Here is a 26,277-nt window from a genome sequence, read left to right on the forward strand (position 1 = left end):
GCTGCAATTTTGAAATTGCGTAAAAACAAAGGAAAGTTACCAGCTGAAGAATTTGTGGATGTAAACTTCTCAATTCTATTCTCTAAAGATTATTTTAATTTATTTGGATTTATTTTAATTATGTTCTATAGTACAATAGTAATTTTGTGCTTCCAAAGTATGCTCGATTTAATTGATTATTAAACTGCATCAATCTTATGCTTTTATTAACAACATAAATATGTCTTCTCTTACATATATTTCAAGAAGGTGAGAATTTTAAAACACCAAAAGAAACCTTAAGGGGAGTAGAAATGATTCCACAAGTTTTCAAGGAAGATGAAACTTATTCTGGAATCATGTCTGTGGCGAGAGATATTAAGTACACGTATGAAGATAATGAAATTATCACTGAAGAGGTACAAATCTTTTTTTTTTTATAATTCTATAAAATCTAATTTATCTTGTGTAATTATATAAAGTTTTGAATAATGTTATTATGTCTTTGAAACTAGGAAATGATGACACAAGTTGATAAAGACATCAAAGAATTGGAATTTGTGTATGAAAAATGCAAAAACAACTTGAAGCTGGCAAATGACCTCTTCCCAAACAACCATAACCTGAAGCTGTATGAAGACAAATTTGCGAAAATGTATCAACCACAAAGTCAGGAAGAAGAAGAACAACAAAGGTATTATAACAACACTTAGAATATAATGTAATTTTTGTGATTGTTTACTTTGATAATTGTATGATTCAATATTCTTATTTATCATATGTCATTCTCTTCTATTCTAGTTATCATTAAAAAATAATTCAAGTGACAATAACATATTTTGAAAAACAGAATTGAACCAGAGAGTGACAGAGACCCAGAATGGCCTTACTACACGAACAAGGACTATAAAACCATTGATATTTTAGCGCTTCCAAAATACGATAGAGCATATAACAAAATGTTTGATCTCGATGATTTTCTTGGTGATCTAACATTGGGTGGTGAACGTATTGATTTTGATAGATTTGAAAGAGAAGGTGACACTGAATATAATCCAGGAAGACTGAGGAGAGAGGTAAAGGTCGGAGACTCCAAAAAATCACCATTTCTTGATCGCACAATTGACTTCAACAAGCAAAAGATTACAAAGGCAGAGGAGGAGGTGTGGAATTGGATCACAGCAGATACATCAGATGCAACGTATGTTTTCACTAACATATTTGATTAAATTAAAAAATACGTCATTACTAAATCTATGCAGTGCTTTTAAGTATGAATAATATAATGTTACTGCAGCCAAATTATTTTCTTCTGGGAGGATGTAATTTGCATGAGCTACCAGATTAAAACTTTTCAATTCAATGAAAAAATATCAACTGCTGTCATTGATGTATATGCGACCATCCTGAATGAAGATGAAAAATACAGATCCCCAGACTCCCCACACCGGTTCTTTTGCAACACTAGTATCACGGTATGCTACTAGACGAAATATTTTAGACACAATGAAAGTCTTTAATAATATGTAATATGCACTGATTTATATTAACTTCTATAGTTTATATTAATTTGAGTTTGTTTGTACAATACAGGGGATGTCATTGACAAAAAGGAACCATGTTGAAACTCCTGAAGAGGCTAAAGCAAAGTATAGAAGGTTTTGTTCAAGATTAAATATATGGCTTCTAAAACATGATACAAAAATTGATGATATCGATCTGGTACATTCTAAATCATTTAATAAATAATTTCTGTTTCACACAAAAACACAAACATAGATAGACTAAAATATATATTTCACATTTATTTATAGATATTTTTCCCAATCCATGATGTAGACCACTATTATGTTGTCTGTTTCAACATTAAAAATCCATCAATAGAGATCATTGACAACAATAGAATTGCAGATGGCAGCAATGCAGTCTATGATGGATTACCGGAATGCTTGGTATTTTTCTACTTTTATTTGTAACTATTAGTTGTGTTATATGTATTGACCACAAATTTGTTTTCAGCAACAACATTTTGTGAGCTACTTGGAAACAAGCAGTCCGGCCAAGAGTAAACAGTTGGGCAGCGTTTCAATTGTTCGACTAGATATGAAATGGCGAACAATGTATAACAAGGTGGATTCTGGAGTGTTTGCCATTAACCATATGGAAACCTACAAAGGCAATGGATTGAGGAACTGGGAATGCAAATTTGCATATGAAAAGGTAAGACCATTCCATATCTGATTTGAGTTGTATAATAATTAAATTATAGTATCACCAAAATGCTATTTAGATACTTTACTCTAATACTATTGGTATTCAGTGTTCTACTATCTATTCAGTTCTAGAATACTTTATGCTCCAGACAAACTAACTAGTTTAAATGATCAATATATTGATGCAGGGAGTTCAACAGAAAAAACAGCTGGAGAAGGCACGCCAGATTTATGCCTCAAAGATTATATATTCACCAATAAATCTGTACAAAAACAAAATGGTGAATGAGATCAAGTCGTTGTGTCAACCAAGATGAATAGTAGTTGTCTTTGAAAGTACTTGTCTTAGAAAATACTTGTCTTCGAAAATGATGTGAATAGTGAGGTGAAGCAAGTACTTATTTTTGAAAGTGATGTGAATACTCATTGTTTGCTGTTATAATGGTATGGAACAGTGTTTAGAGGCACATATTTAGAGTACAGCTTTAAAACTATTTGCTGTTTGAAAGTGATTGTGAATAGTGATCAACTGCTAGTAAAAATGATGCAGATTTTTACTCTCTTGTAATGTCTGTTTTCATTTGCTACATATTGGAATATGATGCGAGAAATTTTAAAAGAAATATTCTCTTGTAATGTCTGTTTTGCTCTATCTATCATTCTATATATAAAATAATCATTGTTATGTACTAACTTGTGTTGATCTTCATATGGATTGTAAGTTATTAAAAATGGATAGTAAGCTAATAATAGTAAGTTAATAATAGTATTCTTTAGTGGAATCATTATATTTTACCAAAACCAAAAAACCTACATTGTTCACATCAATATTCAATAGTAGAATAATTTAATTTATTAAAAAGAATTTTGGTTTTGACTGTAATACATCTAAATTTTAGTAAGCTAATAATAGTAAGTTAATAATAATATTCTTTAGTGGAATCATTATATTTTACCAAAACCAAAAAACGTTCACATCAATATTCAATAGTAGAATAATTTAATTTATTAAAAAGAATTTTGGTTTTGACTGTAATACATCTAAATTTTAGTAAGCTAATATTAGTAAGTTAATAATAGTATTCTTTAGTGGAATCATTATATTTTACCTAAACCAAAAAACGTTCACATCAATATTCAATAGTAGAATAATTTAATTTATTAAAAAGAATTTTGGTTTTCACTGTAATACACTTACATTTTTATAATGTTCTACACTAGAATCATAGTTTACATGATACCCTAGAAACAGGCCAAGCCTCAAGGGATGGTACATTAAGCCAAATAATTTACATGATCTTTACTCCGAAATACCATGTGAATCACAAGGCATCCCTCCTAATCATCTCGTATATGCAGCCTCTCTATGGCAGCCTGCCAAAAGATTACAACCTGGTCTTTAGCTTGTGCATTCAAGTACATATATAGAATCTGTATAGCGTAGCAAATTTGGTCAAGCAAATTCATATCTATGCCAATAAAGCCAATTAAAAAATAATCCATAGTTACATCTCCACCGTGAGAAGACATTGGTATAAAATCAGAGTTTCAGACAATCATTCTTGCTTAGTAAAATTTGTAATTTAATCTCATGAACAAAGTAAAATTTGTTCATTTACACTGCAAAATATATTAAGAACTATAAACTTGACAAATCCACATTTTTGCTTCAATCCTTGTTTCTTCTTGTCCGATGATCCATGCAAACTAGCTGATTATTCCTAAAAACAGATATATGGAAATAAGTTATAAATTGAAATCAATCTATAAGTTTCAATTACCATTAGATAAAAATATTTAACAAGCATAAATGCAGAGAACTTTAAATTGCAGAATACCTGTATTGATGGTCTGGTTAGTGCTAATATTGTCGACAGAATTATTAGCAGCTTGCATGATTGGATTTTGCATCTTCTTCTTCGGGCAAGTACGTGAATCGTGATATCCTTCCAGCATACAGAATTTGCACACCCTTAATTTCCTCTTCTTTCCATCACAACTTTTTTCTGCAGGACCAACAAGTCTTTTTCGGCTACCTTTATTATTACTTTGGAGTGGTGGATGAACAGTAGTTATAGTTGAAGGTCTCACTCCGAAACATTCTTCTAGCATATCTTCTTTTGTAGCTCTGGAACTTTCAAATTTTTCTTCAACCCTTTTTTTCAAACTATTCATCTCATCAAACAAAAACTGCATACCATCACCATTGTTTGAAACATATTCAATGCATCCTTGGAACACAGTCCATACTTTTTTTGACATATCCCTAATGTTCTGTACATTAGTACTTTCCATCACATCTGAAAATTTTGATTTACAAAATCTGTCCTCTGCATTTCTCATCCAGCGACTACATAAATACTGATGTGGAATTCGTTCAACACCCCATAGACCCAAACAGTAGAAACAATGCCGACAAAGGTATCCCACTCTAGTAAAAAGCTTGCAAGAACAATCCACATTGTTTGTCAAGAACGAAAACTGAACCTCGAAATACTTCTCATCATAAGTTTTATCACGTACAATATACGTACTAACACCATCAGCAACAATTGGCTGTCCAGCCAAACTAATATGAAAACAACTAGCTTTAATCTGTTTTTGAACCTTGTAAAACATTGTACGAGTGTAAAGCTGGGCTGCTTCCTTTTCAATTTCTTTTTCAGTGATAGTTTTAGGAATACATCTATCTCCATCATTAAGTTTTTTATTTTCATAAATCTGTTTCTCAATGGCACTCTCATAGCATATATAGAACTCTGACAGTGTGTCTCCCCTCTGCACAAAATGATTAAAGAAAAAGTTACTACTTTCTGACCTTGATGTCGTTCTCAGCAACGCTCCCATGGGCTTGTCCCGAAAAAAGGCAGGAATCCACGATTCTCTCATAAGGTACATTTCATTCAACCATACATGTTCACTCAATCCAAACTCATCCAACACAGAATTCCAACCTTGTTCAAATTCAGATATCGTCAAATGTGATGACCAAACAAATTTATTAAGTTTCTCCATAAAACCAGATTCCGCACAGAAAACAGGACCAACCTATAATAAAAATATTATTTTTAATGGTTTTATACAAATGCGAAGGTATTTCTAACACACAACAGATAATCGAATTAAGTAGATAATGTACAACTAATCTATTCCTCTAATAGAATAATTGATAAAATATAATAACTCAAATCATACTAATGAGTATCTATATTACCAACAAACATATAACAGAAACAAGTAAATCAAAATCATTTAATTTCCACAAGGCAGATGTATTTGATTACCTTAGCTGTAAACTTTTGCATTATATGCCACATGCAATATCGATGAATTGAATTAGGGAATATCTTGTTGATAGCAACTTTCATAGCCGGGCATTGATCAGTGATAATACATTTTGGTGCCTGCTGAAAGACTTTCAAAAACATCTCGCACACCCATGTAAAATTTGTCGAATCCTCGTGATTAAGCAAAGCAGATGCAAAGGTAACACTTTTCCAATGATTGTCAACACCTATAAATGGTACAAAAACCATACCATACCTACAATTACACAATATAAATTATACAAAAGCAGAGGTGAAAAAATGAAACAAAGATTATAAACTTATACAAATATAAAACTAACATACTTATTTGTGCGATAAGTTGCATCAAAAGAGACCACATAACCAAACACTTCATAACTTTGGCGTCCTGGAATATCAGCCCAAAATAGACGAGTAAGATGACCATCCGAATCTGTTTCATACTCATAAGAAAATCCAGCATCTGATGTCTCTCGCTTATTTTGGAATTTTTGAAGCAACATATCCGCATCATGCTTTCCAATATACAACTTAATATCCCTTACCCAATTCTGAAAATCTGTAGCAGTTGCCCCTATATCAGTGTAGGAACCGGCTATAGATTTATAGAGGCTATGCGCTCTATGAGCACCAATATTTGATTTAGCAGCATCTAAAATGAATCGACGTTGAAGTGAGGAAATAGTTCGATTGATACGAAGAAATTGCTTTCCAGATGTGGATGCTAAAGGATGATTGTGACCTTCAACAAAACAAGATATTATATATTGATTAAAACCACCATATTTCAGTTGAATCTTTGCTTCACATTGACATTTTTTTGTAACTGTCCTTCTTCGCCTTCTTACATCAACTCCTGCAGTGCTTGAGACAAGAGACAAATCCGAATTACTATCAGATTCTTTCGACATAGAAGTTTCATGATTACCTCCCTTCGAACACACAAAATACTTGTAAACTACAATACCATCTCTGACTTTTTGTGATGACTTGCGAATATCGAAACCACCTTGCCTCCCATATTCAGCATAAAACTTAAAACATGTTTCAATATCTCTAAAAATCTGACCAGAATAAGGCTTCACTTTGTTGTCATCAACCTTCGGTATCCATAATCCACTACTACTGCTAAACGAATCATCAAAACCTTCGATAAAATTCTCAACCTCATCATCACGAGCACACTCAACAGTGAAATCATTGTTATTAGCAGTGGAATCAACTTGTAAATCACTGTATCTATTGCAACTGTTATGTAAATTTCCTGGTCAGAAGAAAACTATAATTCAATAAAAAGTAGAATAAAATTGCATTCAAAACAAACTAAACACTTAATTTCCACTATCTATGATTCTCTAGTAGCATAAAAAAAAATTATAAGTTCAATAATATAACTATAATGACTCATATCTACTATACTTTAGCTGTACAACTCAAACATGTAATCTGATATTAAGTCAATCAACACTTAAAAGATACCTCACAGTATTCAGAATCCACAACACAAACAAAAATAAATATAAACTTTCAAAAACAACTACCAGTGCAAGTAGAATCACAGATTTTAAGAAGTACAAATCTACTAATTATATTAGCTAAACACAATGAAATTGAAGATAAATACCGGATCATAATTGGATCTCAAATTTTGATTTAATGATATTACCTTGATTCGAAGAAGACGCCATTGTTACTTTACTGTGTTTGACAGAGAGAGGGAGGAGAGAGTGCAGAGGGGAGAGTGCAGAGCGGGGAGGGGTGAGGCACGGAGGCGAGGGAGCGGTTTTGCTGCAGTGACACTGACGGAGGGAGTGGGTATGGTTTGGGGAGGGAGTGTGTAGTTGGTTATGAATCAACTGTATCAATTAAGTGTAAGCATTTATTATTATTTTTATTATTATTTTATTTATTATTATTTATGATATTCCATAATAGAATAATCTTCAATTTTCTGTTCTCTCCTATCTTCCTCTCTTTTTTTCTCTTCATTCTCTCTTCCTCCACTTGTCTCTACAATGTGTTTGCTCATGGTGGAGGAGGAGGAACACAATGACAGCAACACGAAGCCCGAGAAGGCGATCTTGTCGCGATGAGCACGCCTTCCAATATCTTGAAAGGGAAGCGGACTAAGAGACAAAGGCCACAATGACCCTTACCATTCTCAGTTGCACATGCAAATTTTTCAAGCAAGTATGCAGGAGGTGATTATGTGACTAGCTCCACCACGAGTGACGAGGACTCGGCTGGGCCTGGCACCACGGAGGAGGAGGAAGACATGGCAAAATGCTTGTTGCTATTGGCGCAAGTTGATCCCAAAAATGATTCACATTTCGGGCTAGTTCCTTACAAATTCACTAGCAAAAAGTACTTGGAAACAAGCATAAGTACTAATGGCAAAACATGCATTTATGTCTACCAATGCAAAACATGCAACCGAACCTTCCCTTCTTTCCAGGCTCTAGGTGGTGACCGAGCTAGTCACCGCAAGCCTAAGAACGTTAACGCGGCCTTGGAGAACAAGTCGAGGCTTATAATCTCAGTCGAAGACGAAGATCAGCCACCACCATTCAAGAGAAGTTCTCATCCGGACAGGCCTTAGGCGGTCACATAAGGCGCCATTGTGGAGGCGCCCCTGTCAACCGCAACAATGCCACAAATACAACTACTCTGTAAGAGAATAATAATTAGATGATTAATTATATTCAAGAGTAGAAGTATTCAAGTATCAGTATTCTTAACAACTATATTGCTTTTGTGCTTAAGTAGAAGAATTTTTGATGTTCTGCAAAAAAATCTTTTGCAATATAAAAGTACATAAAAAATCAAAATTTACATTTGTTTCGAACACAAATAACACAATTTCTTCAATATGTGACACAAGCACAAATATTTACATACTATTTCAAGCATATTTACATTAGCAAAAAGTATTGCTTCTATACATATTTTGATTCAAGATACTACATCGAAATCTAGTGTCTTTTTCTCAACTTTTTCGGCAAATTTTACAGCTTCCAACCACCAACCATCTTTCAAGCAGCTATCCACGCTGTCTATCGTCTTGTTATCAACATTATTCTCATAAATTTTGTGACGCTTAACACCCTCAAAAAATACAGTTGTGTCAGGTACAATTAACTGGACGTAGTGGAGAGCGATAACCTGTTATAACATTAACAAGATTATTTAAAATTGATTATATTTTTCAAACATTTATTTCTATAACTTCTAGTGCACATAATTTAGAAATACAGTGACTCATACCTCTGCAATCTGGATCATGACATTTTTGATAATAACTAGCTCTTCTTAGATCAACAACATATATAACTACAACGTACAAGTCAACTTCAAATCAAAATAAAATCATAAAACTCAAAGCTACAATATAAAATCAAAATAGATACAACTAAGTGGGATAAAATGTACCATGATTGCTTTTGTGTTGTCTACCAATTCTCTCACAGTATCTATTTTTTGACATATTATACACCATTATACCATACTCTGAAAACCAATGCCAACTGTGAATTTTTCCTGAAAAGAACATGTAATATCCAACCTACTAATCATATAAACGATTATATATTCAAATATCAATAAATATATATTCTTCTTATGTTTCTAATATTCAATTATACATAAGTCAAAATCACTTAATGGATACCTGATATATTTCCTAAGGAGGCAACAGATTCTACAAACATATCCAATAGTGGAAATAGTGATCTCCCTGTCTGAAATATTCTTGACGAATCAATTATGCAAGAATTTGACAGAAGATTTCTTGGGACTCCATAATCTTTATGGAAGTTCACATGAACCTGAATCAAATTACATCTTATTTTAATTCAAAATAAAATTAACAAATATGCAAATTACAATGATTATAAGGGGTATGGATACATTCTATCAAACAAAAGACTTTCAGACGTGATAATAGTTACCTGTGTAGCAAATTGGAGAGTGTTTGAACAACCAATATCCATTTCACATATAAGAATCTTTTGAACATCAACATCCACTTTGCAGATCAAAGATGCCATAAACATATCTTCCTCACTCTATTTTAGGAATATTTCATTTCATTTAGTTGAGTAACAAATATAAGCATATGAGAAATAACAACTCAGAGTCTTAGTCTAGTATTTTACCATTAACCTGCACTTAAAACGTCCAGTAGGTACAAGTATAGAAGTCTTTCGTGCTTTTGAAGACAATGGTAAACGAAAGCATCGATTTCTGGAATACACTGCTCTATCAATAAAAACTTCTTTATTCACATGAGATGAGTTCCTATCTTTTAATATGAACAATTTTTCAAATCTTCCATCTCTTCCCCTTTCATTTTGTATCCTTGAGCAAATCTGAAATTTAAAAAAATATGAAAGCTTCATCAGTTTTGTGATTAAACAATACAAATCCCAAGAACCTAAACCTTGATGAATACAATGTAATTTAAATCTGAATTACACCTCACCAACAAATGCACCAGCATGTCGGTTGTTCTTAAAAGCAGTGTTAGGGAAACAAATGATTATATGGCGAGAAAATTTTTCTGTCAATAATAGTATAATTACAGAATCAGAATCCAAATTATAATTTGTTAAAAAAGATTGTTTATGTCAAAATAATACCTTCTGTTGAGGAATCAAGTTCAACAACACACTCTTTATCTCCTTCAATAGAATACTTCTCATTCATGAAATCAAAAACAAGTGATAACAGTATATCAACCATTTCCTCACCATTGTTGTTTGAGTTTTCGATCTTATTGAATTCCAAATCAAAATAAAGGTGGCATGGTAATCCCTAATCACAAAATGAAAGTTTAAAACAGATTAGATAAATAAAAATACACTAATACTACATAATGTAATGGAACATAATTACCTCCTGAATAACTTCATAATGATGACGATATTTGGGATTCATGTTCTTGTACCTATGATTACATGACAAATTTATAAGTTATAGCAACCATAAAAATCAAAATTACATAGATATATTAAAGCAAATAAACAAAGATTATAAGAACCTTCGCCAAAACTCCTTATAGCTTGAAACAACAAACCTCCTCTGACCATTAACATGGTCTTGATAGCTAAATATAAAAACATTGCTATGTTCTTTTTGATAACTAATAGCTTGCTCTTGTCTAGGAAATGTTACCCATAGTTCATTCCTGACAAATATCATATGCAACAATAAAACTTAATAATAGTTCATTGATATTTGTAAAAACAAAACTAACTAAAAGCACATAATAACATTAATCCAATGTACCTTACTGCATTTTGTTCACTAATATCATCACGAATCTCGTGTAATAATCGCAGCACTCTATCTGGCAATGATTAGGACCATGAAATGGACTATATTCATTAGAAGTTTAACACATTCAACTATACATAACAATTTTATTCCACACTAGAATGAATATTAAAAACATTGCAGATAACAACACCAACACCTAATCTGATTCTATAGTAGAAGCGTTAATTAAATAGTAAACTATAAAATAAAAAAATCAGTTCTACATTAGAATCAAATCCAAATTAATTATAAGATACAAGAACATACAAATCTCATATGGAATACTATTCTACGATAGAACATAAACAACTTATCAAGATTATAATCAATCCAGTAAACAAGTTCAACAATACAATCCGAAATCACATTCAAAATAACTAATCAACATACATGACTGTAAAATTGTAACTTTACACAATCTCCAACAATATGCAGCTTGAAAAAATGAAAAATCAATTATAATAAACAATAAACCTGATGAACTTGGAACATCACCGACTGAAATCATGCTTTCAGATCCATTGTAAGAATAATCCATAGTTCGTTTGCAAGAAACAGAGCAGAGAGAGAAATTCCGAGAGAGAAAGAAATTGCGAGAGAGAAAGAAATTGCGTTGAGAGAGAAAGAGAGAGAGAAGAGAGAGAAGTGCGAGAGAGAGATTTGAGAGAGAGGAAGAACAGAGAGAGAAGTGCGAGAGAGAGCTTAGAGAGAGAGAGAGAGAGAGCGCGCGTTGAGCGAGAGACACAGACAGTAGAGAGAGAAAGCAGACAGTAGAGAGAGAAAGCAGTTGGGTCAAACGGTCAGCTGGATAAAATTTCAGTTTTTATACAATTATTAACAGCCGTTGGATAAGATACAAATGAAGGGTGGAGATTGAATTAAAGGTTTACTACGTAACTCTATATAAGATGTCCCTCTCTTGAATTTTTGCCTATATATATATATATATATATATATATATATATATATATCTGTGTGTGTATATAGTCAGTTGAATAATATAATTTAATTAAAATTCAATCCATTAATATTAAAATACTAATAAGATGATGTTAAAATTTAAATTATAAATAATAAATTACGAACTATATACCCGCCCGTGCTTCGCACGGGTTAAAGGCTAGTATATATAAAAGAGAAAAGAAAGTGGAATATTTTCCGGAGTGCAAAATAACACTTGGAACTTGAAGGTTAATTTATCACAATTCACAATTACGTATTTAAGATATAAGGAAGAAAGCAATGTTAGGTGCACATAATTGTGTACATAAAATTTGGAGTGATTGACACTTTGCACCCCTTATGTTTGTGCGCTTTTTCGATTTGGTCTCAAACAATTTTTTTTGGCAGTTTGCACCCGTAAGTTTAAAAAGCGCTTCACATTGCACCCATTTGACCACTCTCCGTTTAATTGACCGTTAAAGTTAACAGATATGGGGTTTTCACTTTGCACCCCATAGTTTTAATTTTTTTTTCATGAGTATGAAATATTCTTTTTATTATATTAATATTTTTTCATGAGCCATAGATGAATTCAGTTTATGCTGGGATTGAGCCCGTAGTTGGTTTCTGCATGTTTCTAGTATGTATGCTGCTTCTTTCTCCAGTTGGAGTCTGAAGTTTTATTAAAAAATGTGCTTATTAAAAAAAACATATACAACAAAGAAGCACAAGGCAATACAGTGAGGCAACACTAGTGATCTCGATTCTGTCATTTCAGATAACTCAAAACTTCTGAAGCAATCATTGTTAGAGACCTTAACCCGATTTTACCCTTTTGCTGGAAAGGTCCGAGATGATTTTTACATTGACTGTAATGACGAAGGAGTTCACTACATCGTGACACGAGTAAATGTCAGTCTCCTGGATTTCCTCGGTCAATCTCCAGGAGATGAAATGATCAGACGTTTAATTCCAGCGTAGGCTAGAGAATCACCTATAGGAAATTATGTTCTCATGATTCAAGTGAACATTTTTAGTTGTGGTGGAATTGCACTGTGTACTTGCATTTCCCACAAAATTTTGGATGGAAGTACTTACGCGGTGTTCTTAAAAGATTGGACAGCTGCAGTCAGAAGATCTTCTTCGGAAATTGTACACCCAAGTTTCACCGGTCCATCATTGTTTCCTCAAATTCCATCTCTATTGGACAAATGTCCTATTGACTTCAGCAAAATTAACTTCCCATCCCAGAGGTTTGTCTTTAGTGGTCCGAAGTTAGCAGCTCTAAAGGCCCAAACCGAGGTTTTAATATCAGAATGTGTCCCATCTCGATTTGAAGTTGTCGCAGCCTTGTTATGGAAATGTGTTGCTAAAGCTGCTTCCAAATCATACGAAAGCTCTCTGGGAAAGCCTTTTAATTTGGGGATGATCATCAATCTTCGCGGAAAGAACTGTGTGCCAAAAAACTCTGTAGGAAATCTTGTTTGGCGTGGTTTAGCACAATGCAAGCTTTCCCCTCAGCTAGAACCCAAGACACTGGTCCATCAAATAAAGAAGTGCAAGACGGAAATCAATGATGACTTTGTGGAGGCTATGAAAGAGTGATCCGCATGGCCAACCGTATGATTCATGAAAAAAAAATATTTTAAAATACTCATGAAAAAAAATTAAAATTGTGGGGTGCAAAGTGAAAACCTGAAATCTGTTAATTTTAACGGTCCATTAACAGAGAGTGGTCAAAAGGGTGCAAAGCGAAGCGCTTTTCAAACGTTAGGGTGCATACTGTCAAAAAAAATTGTTTGAGACCAAATCGAAAAAGCGCCTAAACATAAGGGGTGCAAAGTATCAATCACTCTAAAATTTGTACATAAACAAATCATTATGTATAAAATTTTGTACACATAATTGTGCAACAAGTATTTTCCTATAAGGAAACACATGACCAACTTAACTTCTGTGCCATTAGGGTATGGCATCACAACTATTTTCTCATAATCATAATCAAGCACAAGAAATTCACAGTTTCTTGTACAACTCAATCACACCATATAAATCAGCCCTGCATATCAGTTCCGAGCTGGCAAATCCAGCTTCTCTTCCCAGCATACAGCTCTTTGTGATCATTGAACTGATATTGAGGAACAAGACAAGGTCCATCTCAAGCTTGAACAAATGCTCTCGTGAGAAGAGCATTGCCAGAGGCTTCGGGGTTCTTTGTAGGAAGTTTCGATGCGATTTCATCAGGATGAAGGTAGCAATCAAGGTCGACTTTGTGCATAATAATGTCAAATACATTGAGCTCAAAGAGGGCACCCAGTACCCCATGGACAACTGAAGAATTCATTATCTACATAGCAGTTAAGAACGCTTCTTGATCATGGAATGCCATCATCTCTACTTTTCTCGTCTCCAGAATCATACATTTATAGACAGATAGTTAATCAAACGATTTGCCTTGTACAACATATATGACATGTTAAGTTTCATATTTTTATGCAAACATGTTCACCTTGTGCAACAAAAAATTGTCATATTTTGGGGACTCAAAAGAAGACAGAAGTTTCTCATTTGTTGCTGCAATATTAACTGATAGTTCTGAACATTGAACTACAAATTATGCTTATTATGTGAAGATCAATTGTAATGCCACTAGTTTCATAAATGATATAGGTTGGATTGTCCGATATGTCATTATAATACTTTTTAGATTAAAGAATCTAAATATTTTATGTGTCAAGTTGTCTGAAAATAAAACGGTAATTTGTTCAGCTCGTTCTTTGTTTACAATTAGATTGTAGTTGACAGTTCGGGATTTGTCATTCTGTTAATAATACTCCCTCCGTCCCACAATACATGTATCTTTTGAAAAAATTACGCATATTAAGGAAACATTAAGGGATTTTCTATGGTGTGCCCAAAGGCACACACTAATCCCTAACTCCAATAAGAATAGCTCTTTTTGATTGGTGGGTGAATAATAAATGTGAATGGCCCCCCTGCATTCACATCAACTCCACCAATCAAATTAGCTCATTTTTATAAAATTTAGTGTTTATTGTGTGCCCTTGGGCACACATTAGAAAGACCGAAACATTAATTAGATAATATTTTCATACTTGTACCTCTAATAAATGCATGAATGTAGACTCTTATTCTAACCCTTATTAATTGTTACACAACTTTCAAGAAGGGTAAATTTGGAATAATGTCAATATATTTGCATTGGAAACTAAAACTGGACAAGTATTATGAGAAATTTTTTTCACATGTATTGTGGGACGGGGGAAGTATCATTTATTTGTTAAAAAAGAGAAAATATTAGAAGTACAATTATTTTTGAGTTTTTTTTAGAAATATAACTGATATTACTAATTGTATTTGCCCCTTTTTAGGAATATACCTGATTAATCTAGCTGATTTTGTATTCAAATTTTGTGTGCGTAAGAGAGAGTTGGGCATCATTTCACATTTATATTGTCCTGAAAGGAAAAGGCCGAATTGAGATTTCGATGAGCTCTACCAAATTCAGACTATGTCATCCATCACTGAAAGCCCTTTTCCAAGAAGCACCGATAAATGTAATCTTTTTTTACCAGATTTACGTCTAAAGAAAAACTTAGTTGATTGAACAAATTTTCCGACTTCAATACAATTTATGGATAACTAGCGTTTTATCCGTGCTATGCACCAAATAGTTATTTTTATAAAATAAAAATAAGTTTGTATACTTATAAATTCAAGTATATATTGTTTTATCATTTATATATTTCTATTACATAACATAGGTATAATTTTTTTAAGAAAATAATATTATTTCTTAAATACTCTGTTCAACACTCTCGTATTATATGAAATGAAGTAACCATATTTTTTTTTTCATTCAAATATTAAATGAGATCATGGAATGCAATCCCTGCTCCCGGTTTCGGACCCAAAATATACATATAAAATTATATTATTGTCAACAATTATGTAATATTTATTCATGAATTTTTTTATATATTATATATGAGGATTGATGAGGCAGTTAGGGAATAAGGACGGGAGCGGGGCGAGTAATTTCGGGGCCATAAGATTTTTCAATTTCCCGTATTAAATAAAGTAATGTCAGATTAAGGTCGATCGGGTCGGGTGAATGCATCCCTTGATATCAGTCATTATTATTATAATATATAATTTAATTAATTTGTACACAAAAATTCATTTATATCCGCATGATTAGTTTTTGTAGCCATATTTTACAAAATTTGTATGCACTTAACTTATTTATGAAGTAATATAAATTATTAAATTCAATTGAGCATGCCGTAAAAGTATAAATTTGTAATAAATTCAATTGTGTAAGTAAGATTTTATGAATTTAAAAAGATAAATATATTTTATTTTTATATCTATTTTAATCATTGACATAATGAAAATTTTGTCCTAGTAAATTAAAAAGCCACTGTGAGATTTTTATTTGGTCATTCTGGATGCTAACTTGTGTTTATTTTATATTTTTTCTTCATTATAATTATAAATTTACACTTATAAAAACGATGTTTATATTAAATGAGTATGAATTTAATTTTATAAAACAGAAAATATTTAATTTTATATCATATAATACTCAAAAAACTATGTATGTCACGTAATACATGTTAATATTTTAACTACCGCAACAAATTAGAAATATTGTTTAGCCATATAATAATTTATGGGTGGACTCGTGTAAAATTATATTAATTTTAACAATTATGTGATATATATATATATATAATATATATATATATATATATATATATATATATATATATATATATAATATATATGAGAATCGGGGAGCCAGTTAGATAATGGGGACGCGAGCGGGCGAGTAATTTTAAGATCATAATGTTTTTCAATTTCCCCAATTGAATAAAGTAATGTTGGGTTGAGGTCGATCAGATTAGGTGGATGCATTTTCTAAAATAGTCGTTATTATTATATTATAGAATTTAATTAATTTGTACGTATATTCATTTAATCTGCATAATTGTCTTTGTAGCCATATTTCAGAAAATTTTTATTCACTTAACTTATTAATGAAATAATATAAATTATTAAATTCAATCGAACATGCCGTAAAAGTGTGAATCTATAAAAATTCAATTATGTCAATAAAATTTTATAGATTTAATGAAAATTCTGTCTTAGTAAATTATAAAATCACTGTGAGATTTATGAAAACCGGTCATTCTGGATGCTAACTTGTGTTTATTTTATATTATTTCTCACATTATAATTATATATATATAGTTATGAAAACGATGTTTATATTAGCTTAGTGTGAATTTAATTTTATAAAATAATCCATATTTAATTTTATATCATATAATACTCAAAAGACCATGCACGTCATGCAATATATGTTAATATTTTATCCACCGCAATAGAAGGAAATTGTTTTTTTTTTTGCCATCAAGTAAATAAAAAGCTCGTTCTAATCTGTAGGGTGTGGAGACTCGTATAATTTTAAAAAAGATTTATCAAATTGATCTAAAAATATAAATATTGATTAGTCATATAAAAAATTTCGGGATGAACTCTAATTTGTTCAAAAATTATCTAAAGTTAACGAATGAATATTATTAGCCTAAAATAAGGAATGATATTTGATAGGCACTAAATTAATCCCTCTTTTTTATTGGTTAACATCCTAAAATAATTTATTTTTTCTTAAATTGAATTGAACTAAATTAAATTACTTAAAGTAAATCTCAAATTCTATTATTATCTAATTAGATTTTTTTTAATTAGATAATGAAAAGGAGTCTAATTAGTTGAGTTATAATCAGATAATGAAAAGGAGTTGATTGATTATATTGTATAATAAAAAATTGTATTGATTAACTCATGATTAACTTGTATGTGGTTAATATTTTGGATAAAATTTAGCTGAAGAAAAGTTGGATAATGAATATTATTAGTGTTAAAATAATATATTTTTTCTGATTGGTTAGCTACATGAGGTGGTTGAAGGAAAGTTGAGGAATGAATATGATTGATCTAAAATTTTTAAAAGGCTTTTGATTGGTTTTAAAATAGTTCCTATTTTCTGATTGGTTAACTGATACGGTGGTAGAAGGAAAGTTGGAGAATGAATATGATTAGTCTAAAATTGATTAATTATATTGTATAATAAAAAATTATATTGATTAACTTGTATGTGGTTAATATTTTGGATAAAATTTAATATAAGAAAAGTTAGATAATGAATATTATTAGTGCTAAAATAATTCTTTTTTTATTGGTTAACTACATAAGGTGGTTGAAGTAAAGTTAAAAAATGAATATGATTGGTATAAAATTTAGGAATGACTTTTGATTGATCCTAAAATAATTCCTATTTTCTGATTGGATAACTGCATACAGTGGTAGAAGGAAAGTTGGAGAATGAATCTCATTGGTCTAAATTTTAGGAATGACGTCTGATTGGTCCTAAAATAATTATTATTTTCTGATTGGTTAACTATGGTGGTAGGAGGAAAGTTGAAGAATGAATATGATTGATCTAAAATTTAGGAATGACCTCTGATTGGTCTTAAAATAATTCCTCTTTTCTGATTGGTTAACTATAGTGTGATAGTGTGGTAGACTCAGGTATTATAATAAAGGATATGAGAAAATTAATTCTTATTAATTTAGTCTACTCCTATTTAAATTCATATTAATAATAAATCTGAGTAAAATATAAAATGATGACCGACTATTTGCTTTTACATTTTAGTCCAAAATTTGAAGTTTAGAAATGGATGGTGAGACATTATATTTATATATAAAAAGAATGGCTAATATTATTTTCTCAAAAAAGTGGCATTTAGACATTTTTGATAAATTAAAACAATATATAATCATATTATTACTGTTTTGAAATTTCGGTCATCGAAATGAAAAACGGAAAAGATGTGACCACCAACCTATACTTTCCTCTAATAAATTATATGAACATAGATGAAATTTAATAATTATATTTCTAATTTCATGAAAGAACATAACATCAAAATGAATGAATGATTTATAGTTAAAGTGGCCTAAACTGAACAAAAATTGTGATTGAGCAGGGTTGGATAGTCAAATGGTTAAGTGCTCATCCTCTTATGCGAGCTTTTAAAGATGCAATAAATAACATCTATTTACGATGGAATTAATGTTAAATTTTCTTTGGCAAAAAATCAGTTTGGTTATTACTTTCCGAAAGTGAAATGATGACAAGACCTTCATCAGTATATGGACATATAGGGATGTAATTGCTTTTAGCTGCGTGGAGGTACTTAGTTCCAGGGCCTGCTCAAGATATTTTGGGGCTTTAGGCGAAAATAAAAATGAGATTTTAATTTTTCGAAAAATAAATTTTATATTAAAAAAAATATTGATACACCATTTAAACATTACAAAATAAAATTATCTAATAAATACAAAGTACATGAAAAATTATGAATTATCTAGTATCTCTTCGTAATATCTTTTAACCAACACATTGTTTATATATATAGCATTAAATAACTTTTATACATACAGATGTAAGATGTTGTATATTTAAATGTTAATTTTATTTAACATCATTACGTAAAAATTATGTTATTTCATATTAGTATTTTTATTTTAAAAATATAAATTATATGTATGGTTTAGTATGAAGATACTAATTATTTTCAGGTAAATAAAATATTTTTCAATAATAGATATTCTAAATTTAATATTAATATTTAAATGATTTTAATCTATATTTAAATACACGCTCGTGTGTATAGAACACGAGAATACCATATTAGCAAAAGAAAATATTAAGGTAGATAATTTGGTCGGTATGGTCCGAAAACTTATCATCTGTCCGTTGGATCGTATATTGAACAAATAAGCGCAGTTAGATTAGAGAAAAATTAACTTCTGTTCAATAATGCAACTGATATCTACATGTTTATAATTCTTTTTCTAAATCCAAAACAAATTCTGTCTTTCACGTGTTTATGATTTTTTTTTAATCTAAAATAAATATTTGCTACCAGTTTTATTTGTAGAATCATATAAATCCGCACCGTCAGAAAATTATTTTTATCTAATATATTTTAAAATTAATAAGCCAGATTTATGTGAGGAATGAATACAAAAACCTTTTAGAATACAAAACAAATTCTACCTTTTTATTGCATGTTTATGATCCTTTTCTTAATTCAAAACAAATTTTGTTTATCAATTTTAATCTAGAACCATATAAATTTTAGAAAAATATTTAAAATCACATTATAATAATTCTAGTATAAAATATATTTATAAATATAATCTAATAGAAGTTAGCGTCACATATTTTACTCAAAAAATATTAAAATTTGATATAAAGAATACGAGAAAAGAAATGGCTTAATTAGAATAGTTTATTTGAAGCTGTTAATGGTTGTGATGGTGTATTTCATACTGCATCCGCCATCCGCCAATGATCCGACAAGTCTTTTTTATTTTTTTGGACATAAACAAGTGTGAAAAGTTGAGCCCATATTTTTATCACGTTCCTAAGACAAATTATGCCCTCTACTTGCAAGACAAATTATGCTTTCTACTAGCATGCATGTTATTCAAATTATTAACGAATATATTTTATATAAAGAATAATAATTTAACATAAAAATATTTTTAAAATGAATATTTATATTCAAGTATATATATATATATATAGGTCATTGCTCAAAACAGAACACTGTTAAAAAAAGAACAACACAGAACACTTTAGAATCAAATATAAAATCTCATCTAAAACTTGAATTAAATTCAAATTTTAAGCTGAACAACGTTTTATTATGAATGATAATAGTATCCACCATGTTTAATAATAAATATTTATTAAAAATAACATGATTCTATGTAAAATAATCGTGCAAAAAATATATTTATATGATTCTATTCTGGATTCTATTCTGGATTCTGTTCTGGATTCTGTTCTAGATTCTATAATATTTCATATCAATAATATGGATGAGTTTGGATGTTAAATTTCATATATTAAGTTTAATTAGTGTTTAGCTATGTAGTTATAACCTTAACAAATAATTATTTGTGAAAAATGAAGTGTTATGACAGTGTTCTGTGTTGTTCTTTTTTTAAAGTGTTCTGTGTGGAGTGCAACCCATATATATATATATATATATATATATATATATATATATATATATATATCAAAAAAAAAAAGACGGAAAATTATATACAAATATGCATTACATCATGCTATTAAATATTTTTTATTATTAAAGACAAATATGTTAGATTAAGTTACTCATAACTGTTAAATTGTGAAAAACTAATATTTTGCATCAGATTCAACTAAAATTTAAGATAAAATTTTAAATTATACCAATATCATATAAAAATTATATATTTTTACAAGAGTTCTAGATTCAAAACAAATCAAAATTTCAAATTTTATTTAATTGACAATTTTAATTTATTATTTGTAAATTAAATTTTTTTCGCATAATTTAAAATATATTTAATAAGTCAATAAATAATTAAAAAGCTCTCGTGCCTTGCACGGGTTATAAGCTAGTATACATAGAAAGCAGAGTAAAACGTACTCCCCCTGTCCCATTTTATATGACACTTTTGGGATGTCCCAAAAAGAATGAACCTATCATACAATTTTTGATCACTACTTTACGCTATTACACCCACTACTTTCTTCTACTATCTCAATTATATAATAATATAAACATATAATAATATAAACACTATTACACCCTATCTCAAATCTATTATTAAATATTGATTGATCCCACCACTTTACACACTTTTCAACTAAACTTACTACTTTTTTCTTAATCTCCGTAAAAGTCAAACCAGCTCATACATTTTGGGACGGAGGGAGTAGTTTGTTATATATTCCAAAAAAACAATTCGAGAATAACTAATTTTACTCTAATAAATTAGTTGTTATCTTCCTCGTAAAAATTTTAATACAGGACCTACATCAACGTCTTAGCTTGTGTAATTGGAAATTCTAAGGGTTCGAATATAATTGGAATGAGTATAGTTGTAAAATGCGAACTAAGAAGTTGGAAAAAACGAGACCTAATAGAAGAAGAACTACATGATGATTGCAAGTTCAATACTGCAGATAATAATTCAAGTAAATTCGTAATGATCAATGTTCCCAGGGACTTCCTAAAACCACACAACTCAAGTAAGTTAACAGCAATTAATTATCTTCATTCTCCTGTATATCATCAAAGTTTCCATGCATGCATGCATGGTTTCAAGAGGATTAATAATAAGCATTGAAGACTACCTTTTAATTCTAAGAGAAACAAATTAATTTATACTTCTTGCAGTTCATCTTGATTTCTAGAGCGAGTCTTCTCCTTGGCCCCATGCAATCTCTCACAGACTATTCCGGCCAGTTGCAGACTTGCAGTAGCGGAGCACATTCATTTTTACTCTGCCAGCAAGTGCATTCTTCAGTTTCCAACTACTTGTTCCACAAAATACTCCCGACAAGTTTTTCAGTTTTCAACATTTCCCACCTACTAACAGAAAAGGAAAAAAATGGATCAGCATAAAAATTCAATAAAAGTCTGCAACTTAATATATTTTACACAAGTTTATGCTTGCTAATTAATAAGTTGTTGTATTTAGAAAATATATACAATAATATTCACAACTTAATATATATATATATATATATATATATATATATATATATATATATATATATATTACTGATCCCTCCGTCTCAAATAACTGCCGCTTTGACTTTTTCATGTAATTTGAGGTAAAAAAAATATACTTCTATGCATTATTTTTCAATTTTTTTCTGAATAAAAATTTAACATTTATATTTATTCAAAAAAAAATTTGAAAAATATGAAAAATAATGTGGGAAGAAATGTACACAAATTTATGCTTGCTAATTAATAGGTTGTTGGTTCTAGAAAATATATACAATAATGCCCGCTTGATTTCCGATATCATTCTACAATTGGGGAGGGGGTAGTTTTAAAATAGTGGCCGCCTTTAAACTTAAATATGCTTCACATTTTATCTATCACAACTTTTGTTTCTAATTTTTCTCACAGGTTTACTAAATGAGCTGGTCCCCGTACTTCTATTATAAGATATGAACTTCTATTTCTCTCACAGGTTTACTAAAATGAGCTGGTCACACTATATAACAAATATACAGGGGACATGAACTTCTGTTATAAGAGTGATTTTTTAGTTTTAAAAACAATATATATATATATATATATATATATATATATATATATATATATATATATATATATATATATATATATATATATATATATATATATATATATATATATATATATATATATATATATATATATATATGGCATTGCTCAAAAAAGAACACTCTTAAAAGAAGAACAACACAGAACACTTTACAATCAAATATAGAATCTCATCTAAAGCTTAAATTAATTTCAAATTTTAAGTTGATTAACTATTTATTATGAATCATAATAGAATCCGTCATGTTTAACAATAAATTTGAGTTAAAAATAACATGATTCTATGTAAAATTAATCGTGCAAAAAACATATACATATGGTTCTTTTCTGGATTCTATTTTGGATTCTATTTTGGATTTTATATTATTTTATAGCAATAATGTGGATGAATTTGGATGTTGGATTTTATATATTAAGTTTAAATGGTGTTTAATTATATAATTATAATCTTAACAAATCATTTTTTGTGAAAAATAAAGTGTTATGCTAGTGTTCTGTGCTGTTCTTTTTTTAAAGTGTTCTGTGTGGAGTGCAACCCATATATATATATATATATATATATATATAATTGGAATTTTTAATTTAAAAAGTTATATTTTATAATTTTTGTTTATTTAGAATAAATAATAAATATTTGAATTATTGAAATAATAATGATATATAATGCTATTGCATCATATCCACCTAAATTATATTCGGTAAATAATATAAACTACGCGGTTAAAAAATAGAAAATAATAAGATCCCGACCTCAAATACGCGGAACAGTGTATATCCGAATGAAATAATTCCGGACAAACTAGAAAAATAATATAATCCATTTTTTGAGCGGAGGGAACTGGTATCACTCTCATCATTTTACTATCTTGCCCCCAAGCCTCTGTATATACCATAAATAGAAGAGGACTGTGAAGCGCGCTTGTGTTACAGACTTACGGTATATATATGAGGAACAGTCTGGGGGCAGTGAGTCGAATAAAATATATAATGTTGTGAATTACATATATATATATATATATATATATATAGATACATGTAGATAATGGGAAGGAGACCGTGCTGTGATAACATCGGACTGAACAAGGGGTCATGGACTGCTGAAGAGGACAAGAAGCTCGTCAACTTCGTTCTCAGCAATTACAAGTGCTCCTGGAGAGATGTTCCTAAACATGCAGGTATCTTCATACATATTAGGTTGTACAAGTATATATACATAACATGCACATTGGTTTCCTTTTAAAAACATTATTGTATTTGTCTATGCATGGGTGATTGCATCCATTGTAGGACTACTAAGGTGTGGTAAGAGCTGCAGGCTGAGATGGGTAAATTATTTATCACCGGATTTGAAGAGGGGCCTTTTAAGCGAACACGAAGAGAAGCTTGTTATTGACCTCCATTGTCAATTTGGCAACAATTATGTTTTTGTGTATTTACACTATGCATTTTACTTCTCATTGCACCTTAGAAAACGATGACTACTTTGTAAAATGATTGCCTGTAAAATGATACATAGAATCATCTGTATGAAATTATATATTGCTTGCAAAAAATTGTTTATTTGCTAAAGTCTGCCTCATCAAACAACCTGGGCAGATGGTCAAAGATTGCTTCACACATGCCGGGGCGAACTGATAATGAAATCAAGAATCTGTGGAATACCCACATCAAGAAAAAACTAAGGAAGATGGGAATTGATCCTCTCACTCACAAGCCACTAAATGCTGATCCTCCACCGGATAATCATCACGATCACTACCAACCCCAAGAAGCAGAACTACAAAATGGAGAAGAAACACAAGGGCATGATAAAGATCAAGAAGATGAGATTTCGTTAATTTTTGAGGAGTCGACCATCACTCACGCTGATGATCAACCGGCTAAAGAGCAAGAATTAATGGACACTGGCGATGGTTTTTTACATCAAGTCCCGATGAATATTGAACCCAATGAAAATAATGATAATGCCTTTTCTATATATGAAGTCCCACTTATTGAACCCTATAAAAACATAGAAGGTGGCTTTTCTACCCATGAAGTTCTCTTGCTTGAACCCAATGAAAACACTAGAGATGGTTTTTCTACAAATGAAGTCCAGTTCACTGAATCCGAAGGAACTCTCTCGGGTCCTGATTTACCATCATCTTGTTCTTCAACTACTTGTTATAATACAAGTGCATCAACTACAATTTCTATTTCAACAACCAACTCAATTCTTGAGGATTTGAAGTCTTTGCAATCTTTTGAAGATTGGCAAAGCGATGGTCACAGAAAAATTTGCATGGAAAACCCGGGTGACGCTTATGAGGATGATTTCATCGATTGGAATTGGTTGATTAATGATTTTGATATTGACACAATTGATTTTGAACTTATTAAGTCTCTTCCTGACCCTATTACTCTCCAGAATAATCTTGGATGAAGAATGTTGCCAAGTACTAGCTGATCTAGTCTATAGTAATAATGATTTAAGAGTTAGTTATACTCTCTATTTACTTTAACTTAATTGTATCTTTCAACTATATTATTGGAATAAATCAAATATCAGTTGCCTTTCAATCTAATAATATCTTCATTCCTTTACTGCCACCCCAAATCCAGCTACGTTGTGCATAGTCTATAATCAGGAGGATGTTAACATGTTTACCAGTGTATGCATCTTTGTTTTACTCTATTTGGTCAAATGGGAAGATTGCCTTTTCTTGACATATATCTGGTTCTAGCTGAATTGATAAGTGTTTATGCAATATATTCATTGCAATGCCAATATTAGAAAATATCATCTAATTTTGCTATTTTTAGTTATCTAATTTTGACTAATTTTTAGTGATCTAATTTTGAATTTCAATGATTAAAATTTGATCAAATTATATTTAGAAAAATTTTAAAAATTATATTATTATAAAGTACATATTAATATTGAATTTTAAAAATAATAAAAAAATTATCTTTAAATTTTAGTCAAAAATGATCAATTTGATTATTGAAAATAAAAAATGAACAAGTAAAAAGGACGTAAGAAATAGCATATTTATAAGTATTAACAGCTCACCATTTGCAAAATAAAAATATAAAAAGAGAAAAGAAAGTGGATTGTCCCGAATGCAAAATAACACTTCGAACTTGAATGTTAATATATCCCAGGCATCTTCAAGAGGTTTTTTATTTAGGATCTTTATTTCATTGTAACTAACTTATCGTCTATGCCGTTAGTGTATGACATCAGAATAAGTTTCTCATAATCATAATCAAGCACAA

The 26,277-nt window shown here is 30.3% G+C and overlaps 4 protein-coding genes across 4 annotated transcripts in view; 3 read left to right on the top strand and 1 right to left on the bottom strand.

Moving 5' to 3' along the window:
* The window catches only part of LOC108221681 (transcription factor MYB20), a 42,721-nt gene extending 17,120 nt beyond the window's left edge, over positions 1 to 25,601 (top strand). The window contains exon 3 of the mRNA XM_064093045.1: positions 24,616 to 25,601. Coding sequence (XP_063949115.1) covers positions 24,616 to 25,441 — 826 coding nt within the window. The 3' untranslated portion in view covers positions 25,442 to 25,601. The remainder of the gene's footprint in view (positions 1 to 24,615) is intronic.
* Positions 278 to 2,742, top strand: LOC108221682 (uncharacterized). Its single transcript, XM_064093043.1, has 8 exons — positions 278 to 398; positions 495 to 673; positions 1,004 to 1,180; positions 1,277 to 1,454; positions 1,573 to 1,701; positions 1,794 to 1,931; positions 1,999 to 2,199; positions 2,381 to 2,742. The coding sequence occupies exons 1-8, from the start codon at positions 294 to 296 to the stop codon at positions 2,507 to 2,509; spliced, it is 1,236 nt and encodes a 411-aa protein (XP_063949113.1). The 5' UTR covers positions 278 to 293; the 3' UTR covers positions 2,510 to 2,742.
* LOC108221685 (uncharacterized) lies at positions 8,453 to 11,354 on the bottom strand. The gene is given in 13 exon segments (XM_064093161.1): positions 8,453 to 8,636; positions 8,638 to 8,662; positions 8,765 to 8,830; positions 8,930 to 9,037; positions 9,168 to 9,320; positions 9,456 to 9,564; positions 9,655 to 9,867; positions 9,976 to 10,058; positions 10,138 to 10,312; positions 10,394 to 10,445; positions 10,539 to 10,685; positions 10,787 to 10,847; positions 11,291 to 11,354. Coding segments are annotated over 13 exon segments (1,440 nt in total).
* Positions 12,345 to 14,480, top strand: LOC108221686 (acyltransferase Pun1). Its single transcript, XM_064093162.1, is given in 2 exon segments — positions 12,345 to 12,391; positions 12,514 to 14,480. Coding segments are annotated over 2 exon segments (897 nt in total). The 3' UTR covers positions 13,364 to 14,480.
* Positions 25,602 to 26,277: the final 676 nt, after the last annotated feature.

This window comes from Daucus carota, chromosome 5 (genome assembly GCF_001625215.2).
Source record: "Daucus carota subsp. sativus chromosome 5, DH1 v3.0, whole genome shotgun sequence".
NCBI classification, from domain to species: Eukaryota; Viridiplantae; Streptophyta; class Magnoliopsida; order Apiales; family Apiaceae; genus Daucus; species Daucus carota.